Source organism: Fusarium subglutinans (assembly GCF_013396075.1).
Source record: "Fusarium subglutinans strain NRRL 66333 chromosome Unknown NRRL66333_c0000075, whole genome shotgun sequence".
NCBI classification, from domain to species: Eukaryota; Fungi; Ascomycota; class Sordariomycetes; order Hypocreales; family Nectriaceae; genus Fusarium; species Fusarium subglutinans.
This window is the reverse complement of record NW_023502138.1, coordinates 44750-57761: the sequence shown is the minus strand read 5'-3', so window position 1 is coordinate 57761 and position 13012 is coordinate 44750. Positions and strand designations below refer to the sequence as shown.

The following is a 13012-nucleotide window of genomic DNA, read 5'->3' as shown; positions in this document are numbered from 1 at the left end:
TCCTGCCATAGTCTCCTGATAGTCTCTGTCGGAGACATGCGTGCCATCCGTGGTATAACTACATACATAAGTTCCAAGTATACAAAAATGCCATACTCTTTTCCTTTGTTTTCTCTGTTCCCATCTTGTTCTGTGGTCCAGTCCATCTTACAGTTGGCTTTGTTACATATCCAAAAACACAGTACAGAACCAAAGTCATAATAAGGAAATGACAAAGGGAAGTGAATAGGTAATTCGATACGGAACCAGCCCGTTGAAATCAAGATGCTGCTTCAGCGAGGACACTCAAAAGGCTCACTGCTGCACCGCCAATGCCAACAGCGCCAAGAGCTTCACCCCATTTCTTTCTTCCTTGAGGGCGATCTTCCCTTCTGGTGCTTCTCCTATCGCGATCTCTGTCACGATCCCGCTCACGGTCTCGGTCTCGGTCTCGGTCACGATCCCGATCTCTCTCGCGATAGTACCGCTTTCCGCTATCGTAGTAATAGTCGCCATGTCTATCGCTACGCGAGTGGCGATCTGCACTGTCAGAGTATCTTCGCGAACGTCGCGATGATCTGGTAGGGCTCTGTCGCCGGCGCTCACGATGATGATCATGGTCACGATCACGATGGCGATCGTCCCTATATGATCGGGGACTTCGGGCGTCAACCTCGTACGGCTCCGGGTCGAAGCGCACGTGGTTTTCGTTTTTGTTCTTGAGAATTGGCTTCGGCATTGTGGTGCTCGAAGGAGATGTCGGGTTCTTTGTGGGAGGACTGACGATATACGGATAACTCTTGGTTCCTTTATCAGACGACTTGTCTTCTTCATCGTCTGAGATATCGGATTCGTCAAAAACTCCGCTATCATCATCATCGTCTTCCCGGCTGCTCTTCGAATCTCGCCGCTCAGAGTGGTGGTCGTGCTTGCGAGGCGGAGGACCACGTCGTGAACGAGCAGCTCGACAGGCAGCACTTTCACGGGCGAACTCGGACACTTGTTCCCGAGTCAAACGGCCCAGGACTGCAACGTAGTCTGGGCGAGCCTCATAGCGCACACCAGCTCGTTCAAGGACCTCGGGGCTAACTAGCTCCCGTCTAATTCTGGTCCACTGGGCATCAGGAGGGATCTCATTACCCCATCGGTCGGGAGCGAGTCGAGGAGCGCTGCTCCGTGGACTGCTACCGTAAGAAGGGGACCCGCTATTGATATAATGAGGCATAGGGGGCATGGAGCGTGGAGATGACTCTGTGTGGCGTGTGATTGGAGAACTCGACAACTCTGGGACATCTGGCAAACTGTTTGGTGGCATCTGTCTATGACCGGGAGACAAACTGTACTGGTCATGGCCCTGGACATTCAGATTTGCCATTCGCGTGTTTAGGTTATCCATGGCGAGGAGATCCTGGGTTGACACCATTGCCATCGAGTAGTCAGATTCATTGTCGGCATCTCTTGGGGACGACGAAATAGGTTCTCTCGCGGTGTCGCTGTTCGACCTCCCTCGCCCACCAGTAATAACAACAGGTGGATATTTTCTGTAGGGACTGCTGTCAAGCTCTTGGGGAGAGGTGGGCTGTGATCTTGCTTCATGCTCCAAGAGACCCCTCACAGTGGGATAGTTACCGCCGTACTGGTTCTGAACGGACTCGAGCTCGCGAACGTATGCTCGTAGAACATCCTGACGCTGTGTTAGTCGTAACGATCTACAAGGGAGATTTGATCAACACGTACTTTGTGTTTGCGTAGCACTTGAGGGGAAAACCCTTGATCTTCGAGCTCGATCTTGAACTCGCGCCAGAGATCATCCTCGTCTTCAGTAAAACTGGCCTCATTGCGGTTTCGGAATAGCTTAGTGGCGATTTCGTCAACGACATCCTTGATTCCCTCAAGTCCCTCTTGGCCTTCGACAACCCTGGTGGGTCTGTTCTCGGCATGCAGCTGAACGGCGTCGAGAAACATCTCTACACTAGTCTTGTCCCCAGCCAGTTTATGCTTGATGACCGAGAGTTCTTGATCGCGCTGGCGCTCATCTTCTGGCATGACAGCGCGGCCGTCGCCATACTTATCCAGATGACGCTCAAGTTGGCCGAGGGTGAATTCACAGTCATCGACAAGAGGCTCGAGCTGGCGACTGTAGACGGACGAGGACGAGGCTTGGACATTGCTGAGAACAGAATCTTGGTCGGCTGCTTCGATGCGCAGATGTCGTAGGGCTATATGCAGATTCCGAACTGCAGTCGCGACGTCGGTAAATGGAAGACCTGATTGTTTGGCGCGAAGGTAGAGGGTTCGAGCGAAGGCATCGAGAGCATCGATGCGTTGGACGGTTGAGCCGCCGCTCATGGCTTGTTGTTTGAGCTCAGACGAGCTTCGATAGAGTTGTGAGCTAAATGTGTAATATAGTATAGTATAGTATAGTATAGTATAGTATTGTATAGTATAATTTTGAGTCGCCGTTGGAGAGGTTAGAAGAGTGGGCGCTCCCGAGTGGTTGTTAGTATTGTAGAGAGATAGCTGTGCTGTTAAAGTGCAAGACTTGGGTGGATGCCAAGTAAATAAAGGCAGGTAAATATTTTTCCAGGATAAATAGGAAGAGAGCTGCAAGGAAAGTAGAAGGGTTGGGACGGGACGGGAAAAAAGGGAAGATTGGATGCGACGGTAGAAGAAGATGGAGGGGATAGTTTATCAGGTTATGGATCCATGAGATGGAAGCCCAGTCCAGTTCAGTCCAGTCCAGATGAAGGTTGGGGGGAGAGGTACAAAGACGTACCTAGGTAGCAAGTATCCGTTTGGCTGGAACAGGCACGCGGAAGAGGCGTAGGAGCAGAGAGAGGAACAGCCATCACTTGATGGGGATTGTGTGTGGGTGTGTAGATTTCGGGCTTAGACAGCCGTAATTGTTACAGTGAGTGAGTGAGTGACTGTACAAGTAAGTAAGGTAAGTAAGTGGTGGTGATGTTGATGGTGGGTGACTTTAGGTACCGTCCTCGTGGCTATACGCTCCAAGTTTTTGGTGGGCAATTGTATGTTTCTCAGTGTTGCTCAGCATGAACACTCGTGTGATGATGATCTCACTGGCTCATCCTCGTGTTTACAATCCATTTCATTGCATCTCTCCTCTCATCTTCTCATTGTTGTCTCCCAAGCAGCAGAGAAATTCCTCAATCAATGGGCAAGGCCCCTGTAACCGCACCCTAATTCCGGGGAGCAGTGGGGACCGACCCCCGGTCTTTGTCCTGGGTCTAGTGACGTAGGTAGCCGCTGTCTACGCTAACAGCCTTACATCATCGCTTGTGCATTTGCAAGGCTGGTCTCTGGAGATCTCTGTCGCTGCAGGGTTCGCAACTGGAATTTGATGCTGGAATTAGATCGCCAGCTGTACAGTACCTACACCCTCTCGAGTTTGGGTGCTCTCGTTTCAGTTTGATATCTGACGCTCAAGTAATTGGCTCTGTCCCTTTCTTTACGAGAGAAACCCGTTTTCCCAGCGTATTTTTTGCCTCTTGGGTCTTGTACTGCGCCACCCGCTCGGCAACGGGGCGCAACGTGGGGCACTCTCGTAGACCTAAACCTGATTTGATTTAGCGGCATCAAGAAACTCTCCCAGGCCGAAATGACGAACTGAGCACAAACGGGTCGCAGGGTCCCTTGACTTGACTTGACTTTACTTTACTTTACTTTACCCGGAGAGGGACATGCATGTCACTCACTACCTACCTACCTCATGTATGCACAAGAGGTGATCAAGTGTTTCAGCTTGCTCGACTCCTGTCTATCATTTCATCACAGGCCTCAAGGATCATGGCTTGCTTGCTTGCTTGCTTGCTTGCTTGCTTGCTTGCTTGCTTGCTTGCTTGCTTGCTTGCTTGCTTGCTTGCTTGCTTGCTTGCTTGCTTGCTTGCTTGCTTGCTTGCTTGCTTGCTTGCTTGCTTGCTTGCTTGCTTGCTTGCTTGCTTGCTTGCTTGCTTGCTTGCTTGCTTGCTTGCTTGCTTGCTTGCTTGCTTGCTTGCTTGCTTGCTTGCTTGCTTGCTTGCTTGCTTGCTTGCTTGCTTGCTTGCTTGCTTGCTTGCTTGCTTGCTTGCTTGCTTGCTTGCTTGCTTGCTTGCTTGCTTGCTTGCTTGCTTGCTTGCTTGCTTGCTTGCTTGCTTGCTTGCTTGCTTGCTTGCTTGCTTGCTTGCTTGCTTGCTTGCTTGCTTGCTTGCTTGCTTGCTTGCTTGCTTGCTTGCTTGCTTGCTTGCTTGCTTGCTTGCTTGCTTGCTTGCTTGCTTGCTTGCTTGCTTGCTTGCTTGCTTGCTTGCTTGCTTGCTTGCTTGCTTGCTTGCTTGCTTGCTTGCTTGCTTGCTTGCTTGCTTGCTTGCTTGCTTGCTTGCTTGCTGCTGCTGCTGGGAATAACTTGATGGATACGTATACATCATCGGTAAAGGCCGACATCATCATCATCAGTCGCGTCTTCGTACTCGGCCTCGGCCTCTTGGCTTATTGCTACGTTGTAGCTGCTTGGGGCCTTGGACTCTGGAGTCTCTAGGTACTAAGTTAGTCTCTCGGCTTTCTCCATTTGTCATCCGTTTTCCTTCTAGAACCTGACTAAAGTTTCGCAATGCGCTCCTCATTCGCCTCTAGTTTATGTCCTCGTGAGAACGTCGCTTTTGCTGCGATTCTCCACTATCAATGGGTTCTTACATACATCTCGTCTCATCTCATCTCCACCAACCGAATGAACCGAAATCGATCTACAATGCAGGGCTCTCATGCTGGGGGAAAAAAATCCTTTTTTTTTTTTCCTTATCTCTTTTCTCCAACTAGACTAATGCATAAATATTAGCAAACATGATTCGATCCATGCACTCCACTCCTATTGAACACGTCTTCGGCTACCTGCAGCCTTTCTTTCAAGCCGTGTAAGCCTTCCATCTATCATCTGGTAGTTACTAAGTTAGTTCGGCTCCATGCATTAGCTACACAACCCTTCCATGCCGGCAGTGCTTCCGCGATGAGCTTTGGCCCATTTCCAGGCTGTGCTCGTAACGTAAAGTCAAGGCCAACACTGGGCTCGGGTAAAGAAACAGGCAGCCATTCGAGAGTCATCCATACTTTCGAGGCTTTGATATCCGATTGTACTGTACTTTCAGGTCTCCATGAGCCCATGATACGCGGTGACTCACTCCCGTAAGAGATCAGCACGTCATGTCCCAAAGAATCAATGGACGATGAACCACCACGCTGGCTGCACGTAACCGCAGCGCAGGGCTTAACGAAAGGCCGATTCCCTCACAATCCAAACTTGCTAGGTGTTCAGGTGCCACAGCCGCTCAATGGTACTCTGTGGTTCATCGCAATATCCCGACGCCTCTGAAACATTCACCACTGGCAACAGCATTATGCGGTTGCCTTTTCTCAAAGCCAGTAGTTATTGCATTGCATGTCACGCAGTGAGCAACTTCCGTCGAGCTTGGTTGCACGTTTCTGTCCGTGACGCCGAGATTAAACCATCCTTTCTTTTGATACGCCTGTCTCTATCTCTCTGCAACTGCATCGGTAGATGAGATGCCATATGCAGCCACCGAACTCTGCTATGCTGACCTCACAATATCGCTGTAAACAAACATCTTTGTCTGATAACCCAAAATCTCATCAACATGTGATCCTAATTAACACATTAACACCTACCCCCTCCCCTCCCCTCTTGGCTCCAACGTGCGCCGTGGGTAGCCGATCTCCTTAGCTTTGAGCTCTGCCCCGCGTCTCTTTATGCTTCACCACGGTTCCTGGGCGTAGGCTCGCCTATGTTCTTCCAATAGACTCTTCGATCCTGGAACCCCTCCAACATAAGCAAGGCCCTAGGACTAGCTCCGTTGGCTTCAGAATGAATACTGCAATCTTTCAGCCGCATACCATGTGGTGTCGCAGACCGGGAACGTGCTTCCAGATGAGAGCCTCCGTAGCGCATTCTTCTGGTTGCCTTCTTCGAAGACCTTCTTTTCTCCATAACTCTAGATTGTTAGCTTCTCGAGTGAGTATGCCTCCACCTTGCGGCTGATCAGCTGGCCTGTCTCTCGGGTGCTTCGCTGCACCACTTCGCCGCCCGACACAACCTTGCTCTTGGTTGGCAGTTGCTTCGTCTTGAGGCCCAACGGGAGCATTCGAGATTCCTGACCCTCCAACTTCATGGGAACTGGGTTGTTTGTGTTCCATGGCTGTCGGCCGGCGCCGCTCTTTTGAGATGCGAGGCCGAACCGTACTGCCTCGCCAACGATGCCGTTGAGGTACACAGCCTCCTCCAGGCCTTCGAGAGCCGCAGTCACCTCAAGCTTGAGTGCTGTCAACAGATCGCCTGTCTCAGATCTATCGCTTGAGATGGCATCGTTCAACAACCATCCTCCAGCGCCGACTGCATCAATACACCGACCGAGAAGGTCCGAGATCAGAGTGATCACACCGTCCGGGGGCGGGTCGTTACCCTCGGAGTCAAAGCTGGTTGGGTCGATGTACAGCGATGTCCACGCACCTCGGACAAGTTCCACTCGTAGGGTGTAGATTAGCGACAGTATCTCCTCCGTCTTCAGCGTAGCTCGGATGGCCTTGACCGTGGTAACAGCTGGGAGCCGCCATAGCTTAGCGAAAGCCAACGTGAGTCCCCGTGAACGACTGCTGCTATCATCTCCAAGGTAGTACTCCGTGATCGCAATGTCTCTCTCAAGATCGTCAAGGTCCATCTCGTAGTTTTCAGCCCCGTCATGTGCCTCGTCTTTCAAAAGCTTATTGGTAGCTGGCTTCTTGGGATCAGCGATGAGGTCAAGATTAAGCATCAAAGCTCGGATAGCCAGAAGTAGCTCCAGTTCGCCAAGTTGAGTAGCTTGAAGGTAATTTAACACCAGCGTCATGGATGGGTCAGCATCAGTCAAGCTTGTCAGAAGGTCTTTAACAATGGTTTTGCTGTCGAGAGCTTCCACATCCAATTCTTCTCTGAATGCGGCCTTCAAATTTGAGAGGGTCAGGTGCCCAGCAACAACCAAGTAGGATGTGACGTTCGTGTCGGGTAGAATCAGCTGCAGCTTAGGTCGTGATTCCGGTGCTTCGGTTGTAGAGATGGAAAAGGTTCGCCCAATCGCATAGAGTACCCAGCGTCGATCCACAACAGTGTATGAGTCGCCTCCTGTGTGCCACTCCCATTCAGGAAGTTCCTGGGCGTCCTTCTCCTTTGCATCGATGCTCTCGCTCGTCGATCGAAGGCCCACCCGAAACCTCTTCCGTAGGAGACCTTCCCACTCCCCAAGGTCACCCTTCGTAAGATGCGCATCTGCAACTTCGAGCTCTTTGCGAAGCTTATTCATGTATTGCTCAGTCATCGAGCCAGGGACATATTTGGAGAAGTCTGCTGATAGCTTGTCAGTCTTGGCCTTCTTCGCTGGGATTTCAGTGGCCGTTCCACGACCAATAGAGTCGATCAGAAGACCCTGTTTGCGTCGTTTGCCGTGGCTCTTAGGGGGCTCGATCTGGATTGAGACCAGGACGTTGTCAATCAGGGCCACGGCTAGCTCCTGACTTCGCAGGTAGCTAATCAACTGGCACGACTGGGGCTTCTCATCCTCCTCAAGGACCTCGGAAAGATCGAGTGGTCCATTGGCATGGATGGATCTATACTGGTGGTTGTAGAGACTGATTGACTCAAGCGAGCACGACAAGACAAATGGCCGAGACAAACGAGCGAAAGATACAGCGTTCTCCATATGCACCACAGACTTGAGCTTCGGAACAGGAGTGGTAAGGTCGTAAATATTAAGAGCGCCTTGTTGTAGCTGCATGAGCAAAGCTGCTTGCACATCAATTTGGTAGGTGGATTTATCAGTGCCACGGGGCGAGGGAGTACCGATGGGAGCGATCTCGAGAGGTGATAGCTTCTGAATGTCAGACGTTGTCGAGGTGCCTGCGGCGACAGCGAGAACAACCAAGTGACGGTTCTCCTGGCTCTGGCTCGATGTCTTGGACACGAACGCAACCAGCTCTGGCTCAGAAGCAGGTGTTTTAGGTAGCGCACTGAATATCTCAGGCTTATCCTTGAAGATCCCTTCGCTGAACTCGGCAAGCGTGCCCGAGGTAACGTAGTCCACCTCGAAGCTCTCGATCTGGGTAGCGATAGCTTCCTGCAATGCAGACTTGGAGGGTGAGGTCCACTGGATCGCAAGGGTTTCGGAGGAAAGTGAAATGAACTCTCCATTTTCGCAGACTGCAATCATATCGCCAGTACTAGAGGTCTCTGACACACTGGAAGAGCATGTCAAGTATCGAACAGCTGAAGACTTCAGAACGGGGGAGGCGGTCGTTGTGGAGGTAGTCTTGCCATCCTGGTGGACAACATCTTTAAACAAAGTGATATTCTGGCCTCTAGAATCGCGGGTAGAGACATATGTGTATCGGGAAACGTCGTTGGATCCAGCTCGTCGGATTCTGACCGAGTAAGGAGCGCAGGTAAAAGATTCTTGAGGAGGAATAGGATAAGAAGTGATCAATCTCGAAGCCGGAACCTGTGCAAAGTCAGCAACAGCCTACCCAAAATCTGGTGAGAAATCATACATCGTAGATGCTAATAGTTTCTCCGTCCACACCAACAACCAGTTCTGTCCTCTTTCTCTTCTTCTGACCATCGCGCAAGCCATATACCTCCCGCGCAACGATGCGGCCTTCAGTATGGTCCAAGGGTCGGGGGAGGGTCGCCAGCACAAATGGCTTGTGTATTCTATACTCGGAAGCCATGGCGACTACGGTACTGTAATGGTGAATAATACCGTGGGCTGAAAGAGATACAATTCGTTGTATCTAGACTTTCGACCTGCACTTTTTTCCTTTGGCGATCGACAGGCGAAGCTTCACAAAAAAAAAAAGTTGGAGCGGGCCGAAACAAATTCCGTTGGTGGGGATCAGTGGGTCTCAAACGCCTGCCACCAAAAATGATCCCTGACATACCTAGAAGCGAAGGTACGTATCTAGCGCGAATCGACGCGTTCAGTGGTTTCTACCATTTCCATTAACGCGTACCCTGGCTAAGCTCTTTATTCCACTATATCCACGGGCAACGCTTTCAGTTCATTCGCATCAAGACAAAGGCTCGCCTAGCATTGGAATCTTATTCTCTATTACTATAAAAGCTTACTAAACCTTGTTTCTTTCTGCCATCCTAAGAATCCATATTGCGGTGTTGCATCCGTGAAATGGTGGTTTAACGTCAAGCTTAAAGGTGCTTAGGACATCGAAATCTCCAGCTCGTTGCATGCTGACACCGCAACTACCGCAGCTTTCGACGCATCAATGGGATCGGTCTTGGTCGAGAGGATGGCCCAGGAAGGCATGAGGGAACCTGAGGTGAAGAAAGTCCACCCTTTCTTTACTAAAGGTCCTGCTGCCGACGTTGCCAACCCCCCGAACAGCGCAGAATCATCGCCTAAAGTTTTGAGCAGCGAAACTCCTCACGAAGACGCTGAGCCAGTTCCAGAAGCTCAAAACAGTAGAAGACGTCGTAAGGCCGACGCGTCTCTCCTACAAGATGCGCCTGGACCGAAGAGACCACGACGAAAACGCCAGGGCGACGCAGCTTCAAGTAACTCGAACGCGACTATTGAGCAGAGTCTTGGAATCAAGTTGAAAGAGCCCGTGTCTACCAAACCGGAACCCGAACCGATCAGTATCCCATTTATAAAACCCGCCGAGGCCACTTCACAATCCAATCCTTCGAGCAATATGGATCCCAATGTCAAGGGCAAAGTACTAAAATGGAACCCGAAGACAGGGACATTGGGATCGCCCCCAAAGCCCAAATCGAAGAGCCCCCCATCTCGAATGGTATGCATGAAATATGGACGTGACGAAGCCAACCGGAAAGATATGGGGGATAAGATAACCCAGATCCTGGAAGGCAAGATATTGTTCCCACCAACACCGCCGAAGAGAAGAGGAAGGAAGGCAAAAGAGGACTGCATGGCCAAAATAGAGGATATGTCAACGGCTACACACCCATTCTTTACTGGGAAGGCAAAGCAAAACACGAAAACGGAAAGCCAATCTGTTCCCAAAGGGCAGCCATCTTTGGCACGACAGACAGTATTCATGTCCACGCCAATGTCTCCTAAGAAGCCTCGCAACCCATTTATCGTGAACAAGCAACCCCCGCGGTTTGGCGTCAAGACTGGCGTAACCAGGGTGCCTGGGGCTATGCAGCCTCTGTGGCCAGCGAAGGGAATGGCTCATGTTCGTGGCTTTGATCTCGAACTTGATCCTGCCTCATTGTCATCCGGCGAGCATATGGATAAAAAGTCCAAAGGATCTACGGTCACAATCACCCCCGACGAGTCTGTGCTGGGCAGGTTCTGCGCCAATATGGATCTTGCTGCTCTCCGAGAATCACTTCCTAGGAACCACGATAGTTTTGAACCCGCGCCCAAGGAACTACGAACGCCTTGCCGGCACTTTGAAAGTGGACGAAAACTTCAAGAACGGATCCGGTCAGAACTCAGGACCCTACGGATGGCGAGTACCGTCGATAATGATGACGTGATGATGTGCGACACATCCGAGGTCTCTCCAAGAAGAACACATCCCGCAGTCACCCGGTTATACGAAATGCTTGAGACTAGCCTTTCTGCATATGATAGATCAACGTGTGAATCTCTGACCTGGACGCAGAAGTACGCTCCAACTGCAGCATCAGAGATTCTCCAGGCTGGAAAAGAGGCCCTCCTACTAAGGGACTGGCTACAAACACTGAAAGTTCAGTCTGTAACTACAACAGCCGATAATACAGTAGCCAAGGGAAAGTCAAAAACAAAACCAGCACCGAAAAAGAAGAGAAAGAAGGATGAGCTAGATGATTTCATTGTCAGTAGCGAAGAGGAGGCAAACGAGATGGATGAGATCTCTGAAAACGAGGACGATTGGGCACCTGCCGGCTCAGGATTGCTGAAGAAGACAGTTGTTCGAAATGGTAACACCGGAACGGAGCAGGGAAGACCAACGAATGCTGTGGTTATCAGTGGTCCTCACGGGTGTGGCAAGTCGGCAACAGTTTGCGCAATAGCCAAAGAATTGGGGTTCGAAATATTCGAAATCAACTCTGCAAGTAGACGCAACGGCAAAGATATCTTGGAGAAGGTTGGCGACATGACACGGAACCATCTTGTTCAGCAACACCGCGCAGATCCCGGTTCTGGAACCACGGACGAAGATGAGACTTCTCGGGATTTGAAGTCCGGGAAGCAAGGCACGATGACTGCCTTTTTCCAAAAGTCGAGAGTCTCTAAACCACCCGCCAAGAAACCCGCCGAGGAGAAGTTGCCCGAAACAACAAAAGCCAGCTCGGCTAAGAGCCAGAAGCAGTCATTAATTCTGTTGGAAGAAGTTGACGTCTTATATGAGGAGGACAAGCAATTTTGGGCAACACTGATGGGAATGATGGCACAATCAAAACGACCATTCATTATGACCTGCAACGACGAAAGCCTAGTGCCTCTCCAGAGCCTTAACCTCCATGGCATTTTCCGATTCGCACCTCCCCCTATGGATCTCGCTGTCGACCTCTGTCTGCTCGCCGCAGCTAACGAAGGGCACATTCTACGACGCACAGCTGTCGAGGCCTTGTACAAGTCTAGAAATAACGACCTCAGGTCCTCGCTAACAGAACTCAACTACTGGTGCCAAATCGGGGTCGGGGATCGCAAGGGAGGATTCGACTGGTTCTGCCTGCGCTGGCCCAAAGGGACCGACCTAGACGAAAACGGCGATGTAGTACGAGTGCTGAGTGAGGACACTTATTGCAAGGGCTTAGGCTGGATTAGCCGTGACCTGATCGCCACCTGCCCTGATCCATTGGACTCAGAGGAGGAAGCAATGAAACAGTCATGGGACTCCTGGGCATTAGACATGGGCGAGTGGAACACTACACTGGATTTGCCGTCGTGGGCCGACGGTGTCTCTCAACAAGTATCGCAACGAAGCCAGAGGCTTGAGGCACTTGCAGCCTTTGATGAATTCTGCACCTCAATGAGCGATGCAGATCTATTGACAAGCGGCACTTTAGGGATCAGATTCCAGGAGATGATCGATCCGGAACTGCCAGAAATGCCAATCAAGATGCGAGACGATTTCATCATCGGAAGCCGTCTTCTTGAGGCAGACCCCAAGGTGATGCAATCCTCATCGAGTGTCAACCTCTCCTTGTCTCTCAAATCCCTAGCAAGGCAAAGCCTTATGCATGCTTCATCCAAACTCAACACTCCCAAGACACTCCTCGAACCACTCACAGAGAAGCGAGTGGTTGAGTCCCTTGACCACTCATTTGAGCCTCAAACCGCGCCGCTGAGCCGCATGGACCTTGCGTGTGCATTCGATCCTATTGCCATAAATGAGAAGTTGTCGGCGGCCAGTTATCTTGACCCATCAGTGTTTGACAGGACCACAAAACTCATCGTCGTAGACGTGGCGCCATGGGTACGCGGGATCGTGGAGTTTGACAACAACCTGATGCAAGAGCGGCTTAAGTTGAGTAACCTCCTAAGCGAGGGGGGTAAGCGGAAGAGGATGCGCACGACACGCAGTGCATATTCGGCTATGGAAGGGGGGGAGAGGAGAACTACACGTCGTGAGAGGTACTTTGGAGACACCCTCAACACGGTCTTTGTGAGACGTACCGCCGGCAAGGGCTGGCAGGATGCTGTGGAGAGAACCGCGCCAAGGGAGACAACAGGGAGTCTACCCAACAGTTCACCGCCGTCCTCGCCAGCATCAAGCATTTAACGAGGGCAGAACCCTGAGTGGGTGGTGCGGTATATGCTAAACGCGAATTGAGTTGCAAGGATCACGATACATACGCATATAGGACGGCAGGCTTGGTTTTTGGGGAGTCTCTCACCGGTGATTGCATGGCATAGTCTCAGAACTACGCATATTATAGAACACATTTTGAAAATATATATTTATAAATCAACCCCATGTGTATCTGAACGCCGAATCATTGTCTCATGTAGCATAAAAGTCGTAAAAT

At 50.9% G+C, this 13012-nt stretch overlaps 4 protein-coding genes across 4 annotated transcripts; 1 reads left to right on the top strand and 3 right to left on the bottom strand.

Moving 5' to 3' along the window:
* Window positions 1-259: 259 nt before the first annotated feature.
* FSUBG_6766 (uncharacterized protein) lies at window positions 260-2328 on the bottom strand (the record flags this gene model as incomplete). Its single annotated transcript, XM_036684999.1, has 2 exons — window positions 260-1663; window positions 1717-2328. 2 exons carry the CDS (start codon window positions 2326-2328, stop codon window positions 260-262), a joined length of 2016 nt encoding a protein of 671 aa, XP_036537728.1.
* Window positions 2329-3777: 1449 nt separating this feature from the next.
* Window positions 3778-4422, bottom strand: FSUBG_6765 (helicase; the record flags this gene model as incomplete). The annotated part of the gene is made up of 1 exon (XM_036684998.1): window positions 3778-4422. One exon carries the CDS (start codon window positions 4420-4422, stop codon window positions 3778-3780), a length of 645 nt encoding a protein of 214 aa, XP_036537727.1.
* A 1553-nt stretch (window positions 4423-5975) lies between these two features.
* FSUBG_6764 (uncharacterized protein) lies at window positions 5976-8736 on the bottom strand (the record flags this gene model as incomplete). Its single annotated transcript, XM_036684997.1, has 2 exons — window positions 5976-8507; window positions 8557-8736. 2 exons carry the CDS (start codon window positions 8734-8736, stop codon window positions 5976-5978), a joined length of 2712 nt encoding a protein of 903 aa, XP_036537726.1.
* Window positions 8737-9288: 552 nt separating this feature from the next.
* FSUBG_6763 (ELG1-like protein) lies at window positions 9289-12765 on the top strand (the record flags this gene model as incomplete). The annotated part of the gene is made up of 1 exon (XM_036684996.1): window positions 9289-12765. The coding sequence occupies one exon, from the start codon at window positions 9289-9291 to the stop codon at window positions 12763-12765; it is 3477 nt and encodes a 1158-aa protein (XP_036537725.1).
* Between the last annotated feature and the right edge of the window lie 247 nt (window positions 12766-13012).